This window comes from Bos indicus, chromosome 2 (genome assembly GCF_029378745.1).
Source record: "Bos indicus isolate NIAB-ARS_2022 breed Sahiwal x Tharparkar chromosome 2, NIAB-ARS_B.indTharparkar_mat_pri_1.0, whole genome shotgun sequence".
NCBI classification, from domain to species: Eukaryota; Metazoa; Chordata; class Mammalia; order Artiodactyla; family Bovidae; genus Bos; species Bos indicus.
Window position 1 is genome coordinate 26,616,794 of NC_091761.1, and position 23,063 is coordinate 26,639,856.

Below are 23,063 nucleotides of genomic sequence, written 5' to 3' on the forward strand. Positions count from 1 at the left end.
ATAAATGCAATATTATCAGGATTTCTGGGAAAACAAGCACCTACCCTTGGTCCTCTTCCTTTAATTTTCCTGCCAGACCTAGTAACTAAAAGTCGTCTCTGGTATGAAGGAGGCTGGGAGTTAGGTAGATTACTAGAAGGAAGCAAAAGGAAAATTAAAACACATTATATAATAAAAATAAATCTGGAGAACATAGCTCTATTAATCTAAATGAATAAACTTAAAATAGTGGTTCTCAATGAGAAATATTATCAGTTTTAGTAGGTATTTGATAAAGTAGGGGAGCATTTTAACAACTTTCAATGATGAGAGGGTGCTACTGGCACTGAGTGACCACAAGTCAGGAATGCGAGAATCCTGTAATGCATGAGGATGAACAACTATTCTGTTCCCAAATGCCAACTGTGTTCTGTTGAGACATACTGTTACATAATCTTTTTGAAGATCAAGTCAACTTGATAGTGCTAAGCAACATGAAAAAACGTGGAGTAGGCTGTATGCTGTTAAGAGAACAATTTTAAAGCTCTCTGATTCTAAAGTACCTCATTATCCTACCAGCAGTTATTCACTGGTGATAAAACTATGGATAAGTGCAACTGATGTGAATTAAACAGAGAACACTTGGTCTGAATTAGAAAAATATTTAATATCATGCTTTATATAAAAAAGGGAAACTACTTATTTTCAAATAATAATACGAATATTAGCACTAACAACATTCATGTATGCTATATTTGAAAATGCATTTTAAAGTAGTTCAAATATTTTCTCCTTAATATTTATTTCCTTATAAACATCCTTTCCTAACAGTTGAGTAAACTCAATTCAATCCATCAAAATTAACACAATTCAAGTAACCAAGATTTATTTTTATATTTTTACTGTATTGTGAAAATACAGGGGGAATGAGCAGATTTTTATCACTTTTATGTTATTTCTGATCATAAATAAGAGAAAGATATCCATCTTTTTTTCCTATTTTTGGACATAATTATTAAAATGATACATAAAGAACCAACAGAACTACTAATTCTAATAATGTGAATTATGTAGAAAAATTTTCAAAGTACTTGAATATACTATCAATTTTCAATACCACAATATTGTAAATCAGGCAAGGAAAACAGCATTTTCTCCCACCAGACAAAATGAAACATAAGGGTTCTTATTTGCTTAAAAATTTAAGGTATATAAATAACAGAGTAAAACATTTGTTTTACATGGAATTCGTCTGGAAATGCCATTTAACATACCTTTTTGCTATTTGTAGTGCTTTTTTTAAAAGTTACTTTTATTTAAAAATCTGTCTAAATTAAGTCAATTTTATCTTTTCAGCTGTGTGACTGGCAAAAAGGAGCTTTGCTAACACTATCCAATTAAAAAATTTCAATCTTAGGACAAGGTCACCAATTAAATCTTATCTAAAATTTTTAAAACTGTTGCTTTTTTTTTTTTTAAAGAAAGGGTCTGTGGTAGAGAATGAAGGGTCTTTGTAAAATAAACATATTGACATACCATTCTCTCTCTCTCTCTCTCTCCCTGTTCTTCCTTTCCTTTTCATCAGCTTTAGGAGGACTTTTTCTCATTAGGAATCTGTTTTCAGGTATTGGAGGGATTTCTTCTGGACGGACAGTAGACTGGGGTTGTGCTTCAAGATTTTCAGCCTCACTTTCACTAGATGCACTTAAAAGAAATACACAAACAAGTTCCATTTGGTTATTATGTACCCACCTCAATTTCCCAATTGTTGGTCTTTCTTTCCTTTGTAAATATTCCATCTATCTATCATCCGGTCCCCTACTGCTGACCAAAGATGCAGTTACATGGGGAAAATACTCGTTCCTCTGACAAACCAACCTAAAACCCAAACCAAATGTATCTATTATCACATTCTCAAAAAATACTTTCCTTTAAAATGGAACCCAAATATTCCATATGCACTGCACTGATAAATTTAAAATACTTTAAAATACAGGTAAAGAAACTGCTTTAGAGGCAACGGGTTTATGAAGATGAGCTTTAGTACAAAGACAGATTTTTTTCAGACACAACAGAAAAGAAAGTAAATATGCTGACATAATCTGCTTTATGCTATCACAGGAGAAAAGAAAAGGAAAACACTCATTGGTTTCCTACAGTTCTTACTAATTTTAAATTCCCTCCATAAAATACAAATGTATCTAATCAAAAAAGTCATTGAGTTCCTACAAAATGAACTGAATGATTTTGTTGAAAATTGAAATGTACCCAAATTTAATCTATAGACTATAGAATATCAGAATGGTCTTATATGTCATCCGATGAAGTATTTCTATTTTCATGTACCATATAATTGATTCAATATCCCAATAGGTTTATATATAAACAGAAGGTAATTAGAATACAAAGACAGTACTATAAAAGTAAATTAAGACCTTTTCTTGCTTTTCTTTCGCTTCTTCTTCTCTTTCTTGTGTTTACGAGAATTTTTCCTATGTTTCTTCTTTCTTTTTTTTGACTTCTCTTCAGAAGCACTTTCAGAATCAGAAGAATCAGAAGAGGACTGAGAATCGCTTGAGCTGTCTGAGTCACTGGATGATGAGGAGGAGGAAGAAGATGACTTATGCCTTTTCTTTTCTTCTTTCTTAGCTTTAATAAAAAGCAAAATGGTTCGATCAACACTTTTTAGACAAACTTTGTCAGAGGAAATTTAGATTTTTTTTTTGGCAGATTCTCCAAGTCCAGTATTTAACACTTAGTTCATCCAGCTATTTGAACTGAGCAGAACAGGAAAGGAGTTAAGACTCAAGATTAGAATCCAGACCTTCAGATTCATGGGATTCCCAGATGGCTCAGTGATAAAGAATCCACCTGTCAATGTAGGAGACGTCAGAGACATGGGTTCGATCCCTGGGTCAGGAAGATCCCCTAGAGAAGGAAATGGCAACCCACTCCAGTATTCTTGCCAGGAAAATCCCATGAACAGAGCAGCCTGGTGGGCTACAGTCCATGGGGTCACACAGAGTCGGGCATCACATGCGCATACGCACACACCCACCAGATTCATGGGTCTGAGTTATATCTATAAAGAATTTTGGAAAAGTTAACAGGTAAAAACACTAAACCAAGTCAATTTCAGAATTAGCTGAATAACATTTTAAGCACAGAAGTAACACTCAAGAATCTCAGATTCAAATATTTGTATAGTTTTCAACTTTTTCTCTTATTATCAATATTGGAAGCAGAACTGTAGGAGAGAAGAAGTAACAGAAAAAATACTTTGCATGAATGTGGAAAGGTAAGAAACATGATTCCATTGGAATGGGCTTATTCAATGCCTGAGCATCCCTCTAATGATTAGAGCCTGTGCTCACCAACAAGAGAAGCCCCCACATGCTGTATTATATACAGAAAGCCCAATGAAGACCCAGGGAAGCCCCCCAAAAAGTTAAATTTCAAACTGAAATTTTATTTTGGGTTAAACAAAGTTTTAATTTTTAAAAGGGGTCACCAAACTCAAATGATTTAAGGACTAGGAAACTGACACAAATAAGTGAAGTTAATCAGGAATTGGGGAAAGACATGATAGACTGGATTGAGCCTGGGCCACCTAAAAGTATTCTAATTCAAACCATGGTGGATTTAAAGAAGTGAATTCAACTATCCAATTAAAACAGGGGCAGGGGGGGTTTCTCTGATGATCCAGTGGTTGAGAATACTTCTGCCAAAGCAGGGGACATGGGTTTGATCCCTACTCTGGGAAGATCCTACATGCGACGTGGCAACTAAGCCCATGAAGCCAGCACTTCAGGGCCCATGAGTCGCAACTACTGAGCATGCGTGCTGCAACTACGGATCTCCACGCGCCGCGAGCTTGTGCTCCCCAACAAGAGAAGCCACCACGACGATAATCCTGCACACCACGACGGAGTAGCCCCACTCACAACGAGAGAAAGTCCTTGCGCAGCAATGAACACTCAAACAGCCAAAACAAAACAAAACAGCATCTGATCAATTTTCTAGGTCTAACTACAAAGTTATATGAAATAGAAGCACAGAAGAAACACATTACATAATACAATGATGCAAGTAGTAAAATTCAGCGTGTGCAACAGTAGGAAAGAAACCCTACAGGTAAAATGACCTAGCTTGTTCAACAAATAAATCTCAAGAAAACATAAAAAGAAATGGTGGGAGAATCTATGAAAAACAAACCAAAAAATTACAAGACCAATCCAAATGCTTGAACCTGATTTGGATTCAAACCCAAACATCAAAAAAGTTAACATTTATAAACTTAGAAATGTGAACACTGTAAAGATTTTTTACATTTAGGAATATATGTGTATATGCCTGCATATGCTTACTTTTTTTAGAAGAGTCACCTTTTAGAGATAAATAGTGAAAAACTTATCAATAAAAACATTATGCTTAGAATTTGCTCCAAACAGGAAATGGAAAAGTGGCCAAGGATAGGAAACATGAAATTGGTCATAAATTAATTGGTAAAGCTGGGTAATGAACATGGTGATTTGTTATACTATTTCAACCACTCTAGTAAATGTTAATATTTTCCATAATTTAAAAAATCAAAGAGGACAAAAAATCTACCTTTGGGACTGACTACTGGCTGTCTGTTTACTGACCTTAACTGAAAGGGTTCACAGTTGCTTTGCAACCTTTCTGTGTTCCCCTCTCAGGAACACCTGAGGATTTGGCACTGGACCAAATGATTCTTGAAACTTTTTTTAATGAATTTAGTGGCTTAAAACAACAACTATTTATTATTTCTCACAAATCTAAAGGTCAGCTGAGTGGCTCTGCTGAACAGGGCTGAGACCTACTGATTTATTGTTGTTGTTGTTGTTGTTGCCACTTTGTGTGGCATGTGGGATCTTAGTTCCCTGACCAGGATCAAACCCACCCTCCCTGCGTTGGGAGCATGGAGTCTTAACCACTGGACCACCAGGGAAGTTCTAGGGCTCTGGGGATCTTGCTGGGGATTCTTGAAACTCTTAACTCAGAATTTATAGGAGTGCACTGATTTGTAGAGATAAACAAGAATCTACCTAAGTTACTGTACACTTGACCAACGGTTTGTGATTCACCATCAAGATTTAGTAATGATGAGATGCTGCTGCACTGGAGAATGGCAACTAGGTATAAATGCTGAAGGGATACCAGAGATAAAAGCTTCATTAAACTAAGGCAGTCTTTTCTCACCCAATCATGCTTCTCAGGACCATGAACCTATTAATACTAAGCATGAGATGCCCAGGACATATGCAAGCTCTACCTAGAACCAGAGATCTCCACTATGACACTGCTGTTCAAGCTGTGCTGTTTCTTGTCCTGTATCCTTTCATAATGATAAATAAGCTTAATGCTGAGTGAAGCCTGTCTTGTCTCATGAATCCAACTGTTACTCTCATCCCAAGACCACTGTTGCTGGTGAGGCAGAGTGGGTATGTGAAATGAAAAACCTGCTTGCATACACTAAAAACCTGAGGTATGGGATTAGGAGGGAGAATAAAAGTTAAAGAAACCCAAGGAAGGAAATAAATTCATAATGATTATGAGAAACTCTAAATAAAAATATCTTGGACTATATAATATGCAGGCAAAATACAAATATTTCACATAAGCAGAGAAGGGGCTTCCCTGGTACTCAGTGTAAGGAACCTGCCTGCCAATGCAGGAGACATGGGTTCAATCTCTGGGTCAGAAGGATCCCTAGGAGAAGGAAATGGCAACCCACTACAGTATTCTTGCCTGGGAAATCTCAATGGACAGAGAAGCCTGGCAGGCTGAAGGCCATGGGGTCGCAAAGAGCTGAACACAACTTAGTGACTAAACAAGAAGCACAGAATACAGCTGTTAAAATTACTTGACAAAACACAGTCATGCTTTATCCCATGATTAACAAAGCTTTATTCACCAGCTCCAATTCATATTTATTTTACATTGTGATTCTTTCCAGAGAAATACACTGCATGCAGTTGGTTTCTTAAAAAGCAAGCCCAGTCTCCCTATTAAATGATTGAGAATGCAAGTGTTAGTTGCTCACTCGCATCCACCTCTTTGCGACCCCATGGACTATAGCCTGCCAGTCTCCTCTGCCCATAGAGTTCTCCAGGCAAGAATATTGGAGTGGGTTGCCATCCCCTTCTCTAGGGGATCTTCCCGACCCAGGGATCAAACCCCGATCTCCTGCACTGCAGGCAGATTCTTTACTGTCTGAGCCACCAGGAAAGCCCTCTAAATGTATTAAAAACATTTAAGAAACCATTATTTAGTTTTCACATCACTTTTCACGTAAGCATTTGAGAGAAGCAAAATATCACAACAGTACAGAAGATCAGAAGGAGATTCATAACTATTTTTAGGGCAATATAATCTGCCTGAGATATGGACAGAGATGAGGAAAGGCTTTTCAATGACTACTGTTTTATGCTTTCTAAATTTTGAACAAAACGTATTAACTTTTAAAATTAAAGAAAATTTAAAACTCTCAAGTCTGATAACAGCTGTCACCACATTCTCCAAAAAAACCCAAAACCTACTGTCTAACCACTTAAATAAAATCTATTTCAAAGCATCATTTATAAGCATATAACTATCCTTAAAATAAAATGAAATAGCACTGAAAGCAAAACACAATGCAAGTTAAGAATCATTACTCATCCATTACTGGATAAATGATTTAATGGATAAAAAGGAATTACAAAGAGCAACACTTTTAAACTCTTGGTAGGGTGTGGTATATAATATTACCAGATACTGACTTTACTAGTATGATGTTAAGGTGAAAAGACAAGTTTCCAGAACATTTTACTTATAAAAATGTAAGGTAAGAAAATGCTGCTTTACTAGTTTTTTGAGAGCTATAAATTTTATACCAATTAATTTCACATGAAACCTTTATATTAAAGAAAATTTCCAGGCCATCATCAAAATAAGGTTTGAAGTAAAGAATGGAATTATACCTAAAATAACCCTCTTTTCATTTCAAAATTACTGGGTCTCCCCTCTAAACAGTTTCTTAGTTTAATATCCCACTATTTTCCATGAAAAGTGCCATTACCATGGCTCTTAATTTAAGAATAAGGACACTGAAATGGGATCCTGTCACCATACAAATGAGTCTCTGATCTTTTCCACCGTGGAAAGGTTTACAAGAACAAGGTTTACCAGCTGCTTCCTCTATTGTGCTCTTCTTTTTGTATTGCCAGGTAATCTGTTTTCTATTACATATATGCAAGATTTCTGCTCATTTAACTGTTTACTGCCATTTGCCATAACTCAGCACTTGTGTTTCTATGTACTCTGTAATATATCACTGGTCCCATCTCACACTGCAAGGTAAAGGTGTACAGATATCTCTTTAACAACTGCAGTGAACTCTGAAGAGACCAGCATGATCTGAGTTCATGGTAACTTCTAAAGAACCAGGAAGTGTTCTTATCAAAGCAGTGGTCCGTGTTCTATCCTCCACTCGGCCCGCCCCTTGATAGCCTCTATACGGATGCAGTTTTGGTTAGTCTCCAGTGTTTCCCCTCTGCACCTGTTAGAAGGATGCTCCCCTTGACTATGAACCTTCTCAGGCACATTCAAATAGCCAGAAAGAGTAGAATTTCCAATCTCACAACAGCAAAGGGACAAAGGCACAAGATGATTGCCCAGACTCACCAAGACCACATATAGGTGGGCCCAGACAGATTTCCTCAGAAGTCTTTTTGTTTTCTTTAAGGAAGTTAGAAAAAGAAAAGAAAAAAAATTCTATATTTATTTTTTAAAATTGGGGTGTGTATCCCTCAAACAAGGTTTTGAATATGATGACAATGAACACCATTGTGCTACCCAAAGCTTTTTGACTATTTCCAATTTAAGACTGTAAGAAGGCCATCAAACATAAACTGGATGTAAGACATAGCTACACCTAAAAAAAAAAGATCATACAGATGCATGGCAAAATTCATTCTGACCAGTGTTCTGAATGATAACTGAAGGGCTGTAGGGTAATAGGTGCCAAACTGTTTTCTTCTCCTCCTTCCATAGTGTGATCCAGAACAGAGCAGGCATGGACAGTATGCTTGAAACAAACCTGAACTTTTCAATAACTCCTGCGAAGACACTAACAAAGGGACAAATTTTCCTCAACTGATGAAACTGATAAGGCAAGAAATGCTTCCTTAGCATGAGTCTGGGGAACACACACTAGAATACTACATCAACTTTCAGCACAACTTCCTGGCCACAATGGCACAGGCAAAATTAGTATTTATCACTTCAGGTGAAAATATATGATAAAAACATAATAACATATAAACAGTGACATTCATTCACCTTCTCATCCATTCAGCAAATATTCAAACACTAACCAGTTAATACCAAGAAGAATTTTTACACCAGATGTATTAGAGAGTCTATGATAACTTTTATGGTTTAAGATGTAAGCTTTTTAATTACCTCAGTCTCTTTCTAAATATGTAACCACACAGCATTCTTAACTGTTATAAGCAGAGAATAGATCCTAACACAAAATCCTTAAAAATTATAAAACACAAGAAAAAAGCCAAAGAACAATTGCTGAGTACAAAATAAAATATGAACCCTAAGTACCCCTTCTCTCCATCCTTCCTCCAGCAACTGTAAGTTTGTTCTCTGTGAGACTGCTTCTGTTTTGTAAATAAGTTCAACTGTATCATTTAAGGGATGTCATATGATATTTCTTGTTCTGTACAATTTACTTCACTCAGTATGACAATAATACCATTATATTATATACTATATTAAATATAAATTTCATTATATATATATGTCATATCTTCTTTGTCTACTCCTTCGTTGATGGACACATAGGTTTCTTCATGAATACTTTTTTTATATTGTGATTTGTAATTCAGTACTTAATTATCTTGATGTTCAAATTGCACCAATTTTACCTATTGGCATTTCCTTCAAATTAGCTGTTGCAAGATTGTTGCAATTTACTAGATGAGCATAAAAACTATTTATACATTAGGAAATTTAAGAAATAAATGAAAGTTTTAAGACAAATGATAAAAATTGTTCAACAAAAATGAAAAAAATAATAACTTCAGTGTAAGTGTTCTCACAAATAAAATGATAATTGGAACCAATAAATTGTACAAAACACTCAAAATAAAAAAGTATCCAAAATTTAACATGTCATATTAAAAAAAATAAAAATAAAAAAAAATAAAATATGAAGACTTTTCTACATGATATGGGAAGAAATGTCTTAAACCAAAATATTCTAATTGTACCAAGAACACTTTGAAGAATAAAATGGCAAGATTCAGGGTCTAAAATTTTCAAAGTTTAATATAGATTGCTTTTTAGTTTTTATTAAAAATAAGTCTTCTCCAGGGATTTCTCTGGCAGTCCAGTGGTTAGGACTTGATACTTTCACTGCCATGGGCCTAGATTTGATCCCTGGTTGGGGAACTAAGATCTCACAAACCCTGTCTGTGTGTGTCTGCGGATTCTCCTCCAGAAATATTGTGGGTCTTTTTATATTAAAGCAAAATGAAATGTACATATTACAGAGCACATCAGTATACTTAAAACTTGAGAACAGAATGTTCTATTTAGGGCAATTCTGAAAAGAATATTAAAGACTTTAATGAGTTAGCAACACCTAACAAACAAAGCTTTAGATCTGGAGCCAGCAAACTTGGGTCCAGTTCCCTGATGTGGTAAAGAACAATTTCCTTGACTGTATCTGTAAAATGAGAGAAATAGTATTATATAGTTCTCATGAAAATGAGAGAAGAAAGGTTATAGATGATTCCCACATTTGTTAAACATGAAACACTAAGTACTGATATTATTTATTATTTCTTAGACAACTAAGAATAGGTCAATTCAGTATTTTATTGCTTTCCATACAGATTTGAAGGTAAACTCACCTCATTACTTTGAGATTGTCAGACTCAATATGTGTAATGCTGCTAAGTCGCTTCAGGCGTGTCCGACTCTGTGCGACCCCATAGACGCAGCCCATCAGGCTTCCCCATCCCTGGGATTCTCCAGGCAAGAATACTGGAGTGGGTTGCCATTTCCTTCTCCAATGTGTGAAAGTGAAAAGTGAAAGTGAAGTCGCTCAGTCGTGTCCGACCCCACGGACTGCAGCCTACCAGGCTCTGCCGTCCATGGGATTTCCAGGCAAGAGTACTGGAGTGGGTGCCATTGCCTTCTCCGCCGGGGTGTAGAGGTGGTCACAAAAAGGGAGGTAGGGAGAGAAAGGGAGGTGGCAAGCCCACGCGGGCGGTAGGACCAAGTCGTGTGCGACGGGGGAGTGTTTAGGCAGGTGAAGTAGAACCACTGAGGCAGAGCCTCACTTGCGTGATGAATTTAGCTATTCTTTAAGAAAATCATAAAATCAAAACAAACCAATGGTCTCTTTCAAGTTCCCACTCTGGCCAGTTATTTCCCTGCTGCTGCTGCTGCTGCTGCTGCTAAGTTGCTTTAGTCGTGTCCGACTCCTAGCGACCCATGGACTGCAGCCCACCAGGCTCCTCTGTCCATGGGATTTGCCAGGCAAGAGTACTGGAGTGGGTTGCCATTGCCTTCTCCCAATATGTGTAATAAACAATAGAAATTACATATTTAATATAAAGACTTTAAATACTTAAAACCAAATTCTTACCATTTCAGATAGTATCATAGCAAACTACCAGTTGTGTTAACTTGACGTGTTCTTGTTTAAGTAAAACAAGTGTCTCAAACGTGCCAGATGGTTATGAATCTAAGCAGTGCATGAAGGGGAAATAATTTATTCCCATAAAGTTTGTTAGCCTATGTTAATCTTGTCAATTGTCATCCTCCCCACACTCTTTTCCTAGAAGAGTACTTACCATACTATTTAGACAACTACACTTTTCAAAAAATCTAAAAAACAATATGGAAGCAGAAGGATGAATTACTGTAAATTAATGACAAGGAAAGTTAATCAGTTTCACAGTAAATGAGCAAAATATGGAGTAAGGTAAAACAGATTTAAAAAACACAAAAATACATTAAAAATACACAAAAATGTCATACTTATGTTCACTCTAGTATAAAGTTCATGCCAACTAATTAAGACTGTTTTGTGCACATAAAAGTTAGCAGAAATATATACTTGTATTTACCTTTAGCTTTTGGAACTAGCTCTCCACAACTGAGTATCCGTACCTCAGCAAATGGTTTGCTAGCTGCATCTGTTTTCTGGTTTTCTATTTCTCTCACAACTTCTTGACCAGAAATCACTTGCCCAAAAACCACATGATGCCTAAAGAGTCAAGTAAAGATGATTAAATAAAAGTTTCTTATTTTAATATATTAATTTAAAATAGGTTGTAAAATACATGAAAATAATCTTTACCCATCTAAATGAGGAGTTGGTTTTGTTGTTCTTTTGGAAGTCATCAAATAGAAGAATAAAAACAAAGTCAGAGAAAAACAAAGTTAGCATCTCTAAAAAGGAAAAGAAAATAACTGCATTGGAAACAATGTAGAAAACAAGAATTCATACATACGTTAACATAATAGAATCTTATTTACCTTAACCTTAAATAGAATCGAATGCAAGATGCTTTGACATAATGCATTTTCAAAATTTTGTTCTGAAACACCTATACATTATTGAAAACATACATGAAATTAAAGTTGATGTTTTGTTGTTACGTCTATCCATCCATGTTTCTTGCATGTAACTGGGTTCTTACTGAATATCCATAATTGTACAACGTTCTACTATCTGGGTATACCGTAACTTACCAAAACATCGCACTAGTTTAACAACAGTGCTTTTCAGCCTTAGCATTTTAAACAGTTAGAGCCCAGGTCACATTCTGACGCACTCACATGTGTTCCATGGGGCCTGAACAGAAGTGGTCCATCCTGTATATTATAAATTTTTAAACTAGCTGCCAAGATTTACAAATTTAGATACTTCTATATAAAAATCCATATTCTAGACCTTTTTTAAAACCTGGAAGATGTGGCACTTGGCATGTGGCAATTATTGGTCAAGCTGAGTATCCCTGTCTTCTCTAATAGAAAGATTAATAATTAAGTTTCTCATCCCAGCAGTCTTTATTCCCTTATGTTACCTGCCTAAGACCTATAGGTCTTAGAGTTTGTTATCCCTAACATAAAGTAAATCTCATGTTGAAGAAAGAGATCTGCATTAAAATTTAGACAAAATCTAAAATAAGCAAAAAGTCATTTTAAAAAATCCTTTTTTTCTTCTCATCAACCTTAAAACTTTGTAGTTAAGAAAGCTGCTATCTGAGTAGCTATGAAGACATACTGATACAACGGACTAAAGATGGGTACTGTATAAGATTCATTATCTAAAAAAATCTTTAAAAAAGCATTAGAAATTTGAAAGAAGGAACACAATTTAAGCTAACCTTTGGTTAAAACACAAACAATACTACTAAAAAAATTCTAACGTATACATGTATTTCATGTACATGTTAGAACTTTAAAATAAGCTCACCTTATTTTAAAAAGTGATAACCTGTTATTGTTTTCTCACTGTAACAGCTGTAATCACCTCAACTTGATAAAAGCACCTAGAAATGTAAAAACCTAGGTGTATACTATATATGTATTTGTGTTACATTCAGTATATACAATTTGCATCAAGATATAGTAAATCCTCACTTCACAGATTTCATATTTGCCCACGGGCTTGCTCACTATAATGTATTTATAATCCCTAAATCAACACTTGCAGTGCTTCACAGTCATTCTCAGATTGGTGAAAAAGTGATGAGAATGTCAAAACTAGAACAAATAATGCTAAAAACTAGCATAATTTGTATAATGCTTGTAGGAATGTAAAATGATGTGGCCATTCTGGAAAAGTTTGATGGTTCCTTAAGGAGCTAACCATACAATTACCATATAATCCAGCAATTCTACTCCTAGGTATATATCCAAAAGAACTGAAAACAGGGACTCAAACAAATACACATATGTGCCAATGTTCACTGCAACACTATTCACAACAGACAAAAAGTGGAAACAACCCAAATGTCCACTAACAAATAAATATGGATAAACAAAATGTGGTATGTATATACATTGGAAAGATACTCAACCACAAAAAAGAAGGAAGTTCTGATACATGCTATAAAACATGGATAAACCTTCAAAACATGCTAAGTGAAATACATTAGACACAAAAGGACAAATATTGTATGATTCCACTTCTATATATAGAATAGGTAAATGCTCAGAGACAGAAAGTAGAATAAAGGTTACCAAGTGGCTGAGTGGAAGGGGAAATGGCTACTCTATGGAATGATGAAATAGTTTTGGAAATAGTGGTGGTAGCTGCACAATTCTGTGAATATAAATAATATCATTGACTTAGTTACAAATGGTTAAAGCAGCAAATTTTATATGTTACCACGATATTTTTTTTTAAAGATTAAAAAACTGAAGTTGTTTCTGTAAAAAAAAAAAAAACAAAACACAACAAAGAAGTAAAGATGAGTTAACCAGAACTGGAAAGAGGTCAGGAGAAACCAACAGGAGGAAAATTCTGAGAATATACATGTGAATTTAACACAGGGGTTTTGGTTAGCATGGGGAGAATTTTATCTTAAAAAGTGAAAATAAATGATAACAGTGTTGCTGAGGATCTGGTAAAATTAGCACTTCCTTTTGGAAGTCAACGCAACAATATATATGTAAACCCTTAAACATGTATAAACATTTGACTAAGTAAACTTCCAGTCACTTACATAGAAGAATTTAAAAATGCATCAAACAATAGGTACAACAGTGTTCACTGGAGCAGTTTGAAAACAAGAAGCAACTAAACGTTCAAAACTGAGATGAAATAAATAAAACCATAGTACATTCAAACAATGGATTAACATGTAGTATTAAAATGTTACTAATTCATATTTAGTAACATACAAAGAAGTTTATATTACATGCAAATGTTGATTACAGAGTATATGCAACTCTATATTTTTATTCCATGAAAAGATGCACTTGGGGAGAGGATTGTTTTTCTTCTTTTTATCTGTGTATTCTAAACAACAAATGTGATATAAGTTCTTTCTGTTTAAACAATCAAGAACATCCATACATAGGTAATTGGCTGAATAAATTATAGTATATAAACACACAATAGAGTATTATGCATTTATGAAAAAAGGAAAAAGATTTCTATGAACTGATATGAAATGATTTCTAGGATATATCATTAAGTGAAGAGAGAAAAACATTATGTACAGTATGCTATCTATTGTATAAGAAAAAATGGAAAATAAGAAAAAAGTGTGTATCTGTGCTTATGTTTGTAAAAAGAAATATAGAAAAATAAGCCAGAAACTAATGAGGTTGGTTACTAATATGGACAGGTGGTGTAAAAAGGGGTGAAAAAATGGGGGAATGGAAATGGAGTGAAGAGTTATGTGGGAGTGATAATTCCATGGTATTCTCTCTGCTTTGATTCTTAGAATCATATTAATGTTTTAAAAGCTTAAAAAAAAGGACAAAAAACAAATCAATCTGGCAGGAAAAACAAATGAAATATAATCAGAAACGAATATAACATATTTTGAGTCATAAAATCATACAAACTTTATACTAGAAAGTACTAACAAAAGTCACTTTTAAATGCGGTAACTACATATCCTCACTTTAAAAACAAAAATTGCTAAAAACAGTGAACTCTAGTTAGTATGTTACTTTTCCCAGTGTTACAGGGTGGCAATTTTTAAACCTAGGATTCAACAAATGAGAATTTTGAGCATTACTTTACTAGCGTGTGAGATGAGTGCAATTGTGCGGTAGTTGGAGCATTCTTTGGCATTGCCTTTCTTTGGTTTTTCCTGTGGTCATGTATGGATGTGAGAGTTGGACTGTGAAAAAGCTGATTGCCGAAGAATTGATGCTTTTGAACTGTGGTGTTGGAGAAGACTCTTGAGAGTCCCTTGGACTGCAAGGAGATCCAGCCAGTCCATCCTAAAGGAGATCAGTCCTGGGTGTTCATTGGAAGGAATGATGCTAAAGCTGAAACTCCAGTGCTTCGGCCACATGCTAAGAGTTGACTCATTGGAAAAGACTGATGCTGGGAGGGATTGGGGGCAGGAGGAGAAGGGGCCGACAGAGGATAAGATGGCTGGATGGTATCACCGACTCGATGCACATGAGTTTGAGTAACCTCTGGGAGTTGGTGATGGACAGAGAGGCCTGGCGTGCTGCGATTCATGGGGTCGCAAAGAGTCAGACACAACCGAGTGACTGAACTGAACTGAACTGAGTTTGTATTTCTCAATCCTGTATTCCCTATCCTGTACACCTCTACCCTTATCTATTCCCATTGGTAACCACTACTTTGTTCTTTGTATTAGTGAGTCTGTTTTGTTATATTCATTTATTTGTTTTATTTTTTAGATTCCACCTATAAGTGATAATGTACAGTGTGGTCTTTCTCTGGCTGACATATTTCACCATGCAAAATACGTTTCAGGTCTATCCATGCTGTTGCAAATAACATAATTACATTTTTTATGACTGAGTAATATTCTGTTATATTTCTAACATTTTTATCCATTCCTCTGTTGATGAACACAGCTGACTTCTATATCTTGACAACTGTAAATAATGCTGCTATGAGCACTGGAATGCATGTTTTTTTGAATTAGTATTTTCATTTCCTTGGTATACAAACCCAGGATGTAATTGTTGGATCATATAACACTTCTATTTTTGGTTTTATTGGTGCTAAAACTTGGGGTTAGTGATTTTTTACTGAATAAAATACTTTTGAATCTAAAAAAAAAAAAAAGCTTAAAAAAAAGGACAAAAAACAAATCAATCTGGCAGGAAAAACAAATGAAATATAATCAGAAACAAATGAATATAACATATTTTGAGTCATAAAACCATACAAACTTTATACTAGAAAGTACTAACAAAAGTCACTTTTAAATGCGATAACTACGTAGCCTCACTTTAAAAACAAAAATTGCTAAAAACAGTGAACTCTAGTTAGTACGTTACTTTTCCCAGTGTTACAGGGTGGCAATTTTTAAACCTAGGATTCAACAAATGAGTAGAATTTTTTTAACATAATGGAAGAGAGATTTCTCATGGTTGAAGAAGGGAGTTACAAATATGAAATAGAAAACACAGAAATAATCCATATGGTGCTGACAGATTAACTTCTTCTGAGCCCAAAAGAGTTTATGTTACTGAAGAGCAGAGCAAATTTTTACCCATAGAAAAAACGTGAACTGCTGACATGAGCCCTGGTAACAATTTTTTAATGGTCAGAATTGGAAAACATTAGTAGTATTGACTTTGGATTACAAATAAACTTAGTGAGTTGGCAAATTCACAAATACAGAATCTTTGAAAAATGAGGAACAACCCGTATTTTACTCTCTTTTAAGTAAGTAATTTATAAAGAGATACTCACTGCAAATATTCTGTTCCTTAATTTATCCTCCACAGATAATTTTTTCCTGGATCAATTACTACTGAGATGATTGGAAAATAGGGACATCTCTAATGCTACAATTTCTTTTACATGTGTTAGTTGCATTCTACTAAGGAAGTTTTTCTTTCTCCCTCCTTATTCATTTATTATTTATTTCCGAATGGATGCCTGGATTTCTATTTTATTTGATAATATGATATCATCACTACTTATTTTCAAAATAATCAATGCTCAACTTGTCCTCATTTGGCCAGTGGAAACTCTACCCCTTCAAGCTGGCTCCTGTGTCCTCTTGACAAAAGTTTTCATCATTAGAAAACTTTAGCAGTACAGCTGACCTCCCCTTTCAGCAAAAGGGGAGGTCAGCTGTACTGCTAAATTCTTTGTTCTTCCACCTTTAAAAATTCTCCCCCTTATACCTTATAAGTCCCTTTCTTATTAGTGATCAGTAGCGGGAGTCCAGAAAAATGACATACCAAAAAAGGGATATTTTAAATCAGATCATAAATTCTTACATGAAGAACTGTGAGCCATTTGTATCCTTCCCTCTGTTGGCCATTGACAAGAGAAATTCTTTATTGTGTTTAACAGCAAAACTCTCATCTATAAAGAAGCAAAGTTTTCAGTTACATTATAGGCATAATTTCCCCCTCAAAATTCATTTTCACTCCTCTATATATCTTGGGTTCCTATCATATGATCTTTAGCGCCAACCAAAATTTAGATTAAAAAGTCAGGGTAAGAGAAATCTAAAATTAATGAATTCCCTCCCCTATCTTTTCATATAAAAATATTTTAAATTTTCAATCGTTTACTATAAAATCCAAATACTATACCAATCTCTCTTCAATATTATTTTTAGCACACAGAAGCACTCATTAACTTAATTTCTGCTATTGATAAAGAAAACAGCTTATTGCAAAGAACGCAGATTGTCTTCCAATCTTGTATTAGAACAAGAAAAAAGCAGGTAGAACGTGAAATTTCACTGACTCCCAAAAGTTAAAGATGGGTAATATGAAATTAATTCCACAACCACATTTTTAGAGTCTTTCAAATGATCTTCACATTAATAGAAATTTCAGAGAAAACTTAAATTTGGGGAAAACTTTACAGCCAAATTTAGAATATCAAAGATTTTTAAAAAACCTTCAGAGAAAAATGGACACACAAAAAAGTTGGTATTATCACTAAGAAATACAGCTGAATCTCTCTTTTAATAAAGATTAAGATCAAGCTTTTAATTTAAAAGTAAGCACTAAATGTTTAATTTAAACATAAGTATTTGTACCTTCAAAAAATCCTCCATAAATGGATTCCCCTCCTCGTCCATTTCCTAAGAATGAAAAGCATGAACTCTTAGAACTGTTAGGTCAGTAGTTTCCTTGAAGCATTCCTAAACAAAATGCTTCTTACAAAGTAGGTACCTGAATGACTTTACACCAACAATACTCAAAGGTTCACAGCAAATCATAAAAGATAATACTGACAAGATCCCAAATTACTTTTTCTCCTCTCTGATCCAACAATATGAGTGTGACAAAGCCTATTAATATCTGTAGAAAAAAGACTGTTCAGATTCTAATGATTGTGTAGGTCCTTTAACAGAAATTACTAGTAGCTTTCAAAGTGTTTTTAAAAACAGTTTCAGTATTTTTACAAAAAGAAAGGAGGTAAAAACTATACTGTAGTAAAAGATAACTGGATGTGACAAAATCAAACATGAACACAGACAGGCTACTAAGAGACATATAGTGGGTTTTTTGTTGTTGTTTAGTTGCTAAGTCATGTCTGACTCTTGTGTGATCCCATAGACTGTAGTCTGCCAGGCTCCTCTGGCCATGGGATTCTCCAGGCAAGAATACTGGAGTGGGGTGCCACATCCATCGCTAGGGGATCTTCCTGACCTAGGAATCGAACCTGCATCCCTCTCTTTGGCAGGTGATTCTTTACCACTGAGCCACCAGGGAAGCCAACGGTTTTTTATCCAAAAGCAAATTTCTGAAATTAATTCATGCATCAAAGATGAATTTTTTTCCTACGTTTTTCCTCCTTTATGTCTATTTCTATGAGTTGTTCTAATTTTTATTTTTGGCCATGTCAGGCAGCTTGCGGAATCTCAGTTCCCCAACCAGGACCTGAACCTGGGCCCTCAGCAGTGAAAGCTCCATACCCCAGCTACTGGACCACCAAGGAATTTCCAGTTCTTTTTGTTTGACCAAAAGATTAAGTGGGCTGAGAAGAAAATTGGACCAGTACTTCCAGAGACTTGTCTAACTTTCAGATCCATGTACATAAGAATAAGAGAATATAAATTTATAAACAAAGAATATTTGATTTTGTTTGGTATGAATTAAAGTCTTACCTTCACTGAAGTCACCACCTTGAACCATAAAGTCTTTGACAACTCGATGAAAGAGACAACTTTTATAATGTAATGGCTTCTGAGTTGATTTCCCTGTCCCCTTTTCACCTAAAGAGAAGAAAAATTAGTAGGCTATTAAGTAGAAAAGAAATTAAGGAAATAGTATTAAAGCAATATTAACGATGAAATCACAGGAAAAATATTTTTTCCATACTTCTTTAATTTTGTATCTATATGAGATGATGAATGTTAACTAAATTTATTGGGATAACCACTTTATGATGTATGTAAATCAAATCATTAAGCTGCACACCTGAACTCATACAGTGATATGTCAATCACATCTCAATAAAACTGAAAGAAAAATTTAAATAAAATGAATAAATAAAAAATTATTTCTCTTGATCTATAAAGACTTCTTTAAGCTATAGAATTTTCACTCCTCTCAGGAATTCTTTTAAAAATTAATTTAAAAAGCACCCATGCTTTTCTAGTGAGTGGAAAAATCAATCTCTGATAAATCCTATTACAATTAATATGTCTTAAGAATTACTTTCATGTCTAGTCAATGTTGCAAATGAGCATGCTGAGAAAGAAAAATACAATGCATGAAAAAACCTAAAATGTGTTAAATTGAAACTATTAGGGTGAGTGAAAATGTCAACAAACCTGTACAAAGACACCGAAAGTTCTCGCATGTTTTGGGGCACACATCAGAAAATAATTCAAAGACAACTCTTCCAGCTGAAAAAGAAGGTAGCTGGTTTATATTTCTTCATGTAAAGATAATTTAAAATATTAAATATTCATATATAAATGTTAAATAGAGACATTAATTTCCTTACCAGGTTGATTATTAATGGCGATGTCAAAAAAACATCTAGGACGCTGAACCTTTATTCCCATGGCGTCAATACTTCAATCTGAGTAAAATAGTTTCAGGCAAACACATTAAAACAGCAAAGATTTTTCATAAATTTCTGAAGAGAAAACAAAACAAAACTCTGTGGAGCATAAACAAGAAATGTAGTCTGAATTTATTTTAATATTTACTTCTATGACATAAATTACATGATTATTTTCTTTGAAAGATTAGACTGCATCTTGTAGAAAAGACATAAAGGTTTAGCCATTATATAATACAGTATTTTAAAAACCAAATATAGACTGCCACCTCAAACAGAGAATTGTATTAAGTCTGCATGATTAGTGAACTAGAGACAGGTTACCTTTAAATAGGGAAAAATCAAGGACAATCTTTTTGCTCCTAGAAAACAAAAATAAATTTTGATTAAAATAGTGAAGTTTTAAAAAGAAAAACATTCAAATTCCTAAAAATAATTCCTCAAGGAAAAAAGAAAGTTGACTACTTTAACAATAGTTATATATAGGGCAGATTACATTACGAGTAAAAATACATTACATTTTACATATGTAGTTATTTTTTGATCATGAACAACAGCCTATATTGATCTATCTAATGTAGACAAAAACATCAATAAGTGAGATACTCTATGGAAGTTTTATCTACAGAGCAGACAGCTACTAGTTAAGACATTGTTTTCATAAGCACTTAAGGACTTCCTCCAAATTTAATACCTGGTGGAGAATGACAGGGTAAAGTGAAAAGCAGAGGAAACAAAGGTACTTAGTATAAACATTTTTCAAAACAATGAACTACAAAAATCTGTTTATCTGTTCAAAACAGAGACTAACTGAAATGTTTATGCTTTTGCGAAAATTATATCTTAAGCTAGTAGCTCAGTAAGCTCAGTAAGCAATGAATGATATTTTAAATCTAGTGAAATTTTTATAGATTCACAGAGTTATAGGAAATAATACACAGAGATACATGTTTCTCCCACGGTAACATTTTACAAAATGTAATAGCACAGCTGTAGGGTAAAAAGCATAAACAATGCTGACACAGTCCACATTTCCCCAGTTCTAGCCGTACTCATTTGTGTGTATTTATTTAGTTTTACAAAATTTTATTAAACATATAGGTACATATTATCTACCACCATTCCTTATCAATTTTACACACACCACAACCACAGGTAAGAACAGTCAACAATAAAAGCATGGAAGACTGCCCAAATCACCAACAATTTGAAAAATACAAATCCTATGTATTTATTCATTATTGTATGGGAAAGGGGGGTTACAAACTACTTTTTCTGCAACCTCCTCCATTTTTTATTTCCAAAAGATACTATATACTAACTAAACAAACTAAAATTTGTTTCATATGAAACAAAAAGAGGCCTTTCAATCCTCCAGGAAGATTACAGATACAGACTTCCGGAAAACAATAAAACAAAACAAAACTTACTAATTTTAATAGCTGGCTAAGTTTGTTGCATTTTTATTTGTATAAAATTTCAATGTATGCACATCTGAAGTTGAGAATAAACTGGATCCATAAATTTGAGGAAACTATCTTATCTTAAAGAAAAAAATTATTATTGATACTTAGTACCTGATTATCTTTTATCTTCTAAATAACTTGTGCAGGCCTTCTTAAATTCTCTACATTTGGAGGCAGAAAAAAAAGAGGAAATTTAGAGATTTAATTATTTTCCTCCATAAAAAACTTCTAAAGTTAGCTGTTTAGCCACAATATCCCAAAGATTTCCATTCTCAGAAAAAGAGTATAGTATAGATAGCACTGCCTAAAACACACCAAATTGTTTACAATTACAGTTGATTTCCTGTTTACCGTGTTTTTAAAAACTCCTTATTTGAAAAACAGGTAAATATTATGAAAGCTTATAAAGTAGTTCCTAATACCCTTAATCTTTTAGATAAAATCTTTGATGATTTTCCAAGTTTCTCAATTCTAAGGCATACTGTAAACAATCCTATAATTCTGAGACTTTGCAATCACAATAAATGCTATCACTAATTTATGGAGCTAGGAATATAAGTGGAAGCTACTAGGATAGCTGTTTGCTCTGTTTTTTTTTTTTTTTTTTTTTTGCTGTTGTTTAAGTGCTGCTTACATGGGTAAGTTTACTTTGGGAAAACATTAAACTTCACTTAGAATTTGTGTAGTTTCTGGTATGTTATGTTACACTAAATTTACTTTTGTTAAAACAAAGTAAAACTTTGTTAAAACTTTATCTAAAACAAAATTCTTGGGGTTCCTGGTGTCTCCTCCAAGCAGGAGACACGGGTTCGATCCCTAATCCAGAAAGATCCTACATGCTGCAGAGCACTAAGCCCATGCACCACGACTGCTGAGCCTGTGCTCTCCAGGGAGCTGCACCTGCTGAGCTCACATGCCCTGGAGCCAGTGCTCCACAGTAAGAGGAGCCCCTGCAAGAAGCCCACGCACCACAACCAAGAGCAGCCCCACATCTGCCACAACCAGAGAAAAGCCCGAGCAGCAGGGAAGACCCAGCACAGCCAAAAATAAAGAAAGAAATATTATTTTAAAAATAAAATTCTTATTTCTCTACCCCTGATTCTCTCAAAGAGTAAACACCATTGTCCAACCCGGCTGCCACCACTGAAGAAAACATAAATTTTATTGAACTCAGTATGTCCAAAATATTATTTCAACATATAATCAACATTCAGTTCAATTCAGTCGCTAAGTCGTATCTGACTCTTTGCGACTACATGAATCACAGCACACCAGGCCTCCCTATCCATCACCAACTCCCGGAGTTCACTCAAACTCACATCCATGGAGTTGGTGATGCCATCCAGCCATCTCATCCCCTGTCGCCCTTCTCCTCCTGCCCCCAATTCCTCTCAGCATCAGAGTCTTTTCCAATGAGTCAACTCTTCGCATGAGGTGGCCAAAGTACTGGAGTTTCAGCTTTAGCATCAGTCCTTCCAATGAACACCTAGGACTGATCTCCTTTAGGATGGACTGGCTGGATCTCCTTGCAGTTCAAGCGACTCTCAAGAGTCTTCTCCAACACCACAGTTCAAAAGCATCAATTCTTCGGCGCTCAGCTTTATGGTCCAACTCTCACATCCATACATGACCACTGGAAAAACCATAGCTTTGACTAGACGGACCTTTGTTGGCAAAGTAATATCTCTGCTTTTCAATATGCTATCTAGGTTGGTCATAACTTTCCTTCCAAGGAGTAAGCGTCTTTTAACTTCATGGCTGCAATCACCATCTGCAGTGATTTTGGAGCCCCCTAAAATAAAGTCTGACACTGTTTCCACTGCTTCCCCATCTATTTCCCATGAAGTGATGGGACCAGATGCCCT

General features: G+C 34.7%; 1 protein-coding gene across 11 annotated transcripts in view; it reads right to left on the reverse strand.

The window, feature by feature from the left end:
* PPIG (peptidylprolyl isomerase G) overlaps window positions 1–23,063 on the reverse strand; it is a 56,945-nt gene that overhangs the window by 18,545 nt on the left and 15,337 nt on the right. For 3 of the 11 annotated variants that reach the window (XM_019971201.2, XM_019971212.2, XM_019971221.2), the window contains exons 2-13: window positions 21,310–21,359; window positions 20,057–20,094; window positions 19,673–19,750; window positions 19,497–19,571; window positions 18,828–18,935; window positions 17,754–17,798; window positions 16,978–17,065; window positions 11,372–11,401; window positions 11,139–11,278; window positions 2,415–2,628; window positions 1,516–1,683; window positions 45–132 (exon numbers count right to left, since the gene is read on the reverse strand). In XM_019971201.2, the coding sequence (XP_019826760.2) occupies window positions 45–132; window positions 1,516–1,683; window positions 2,415–2,628; window positions 11,139–11,278; window positions 11,372–11,401; window positions 16,978–17,065; window positions 17,754–17,798; window positions 18,828–18,935; window positions 19,497–19,571; window positions 19,673–19,733 (1,017 nt within the window). In that variant the 5' untranslated portion in view covers window positions 19,734–19,750; window positions 20,057–20,094; window positions 21,310–21,359. Of the gene's footprint in view, window positions 1–44; window positions 133–1,515; window positions 1,684–2,414; window positions 2,629–11,138; window positions 11,279–11,371; window positions 11,402–16,977; window positions 17,066–17,753; window positions 17,799–18,827; window positions 18,936–19,496; window positions 19,572–19,672; window positions 19,808–20,056; window positions 20,095–21,309; window positions 21,360–23,063 lie in introns of all 11 variants that reach the window. The other 8 variants (XM_019971234.2, XM_019971241.2, XM_019971250.2 and 5 more) reach the window with 3 other exon arrangements.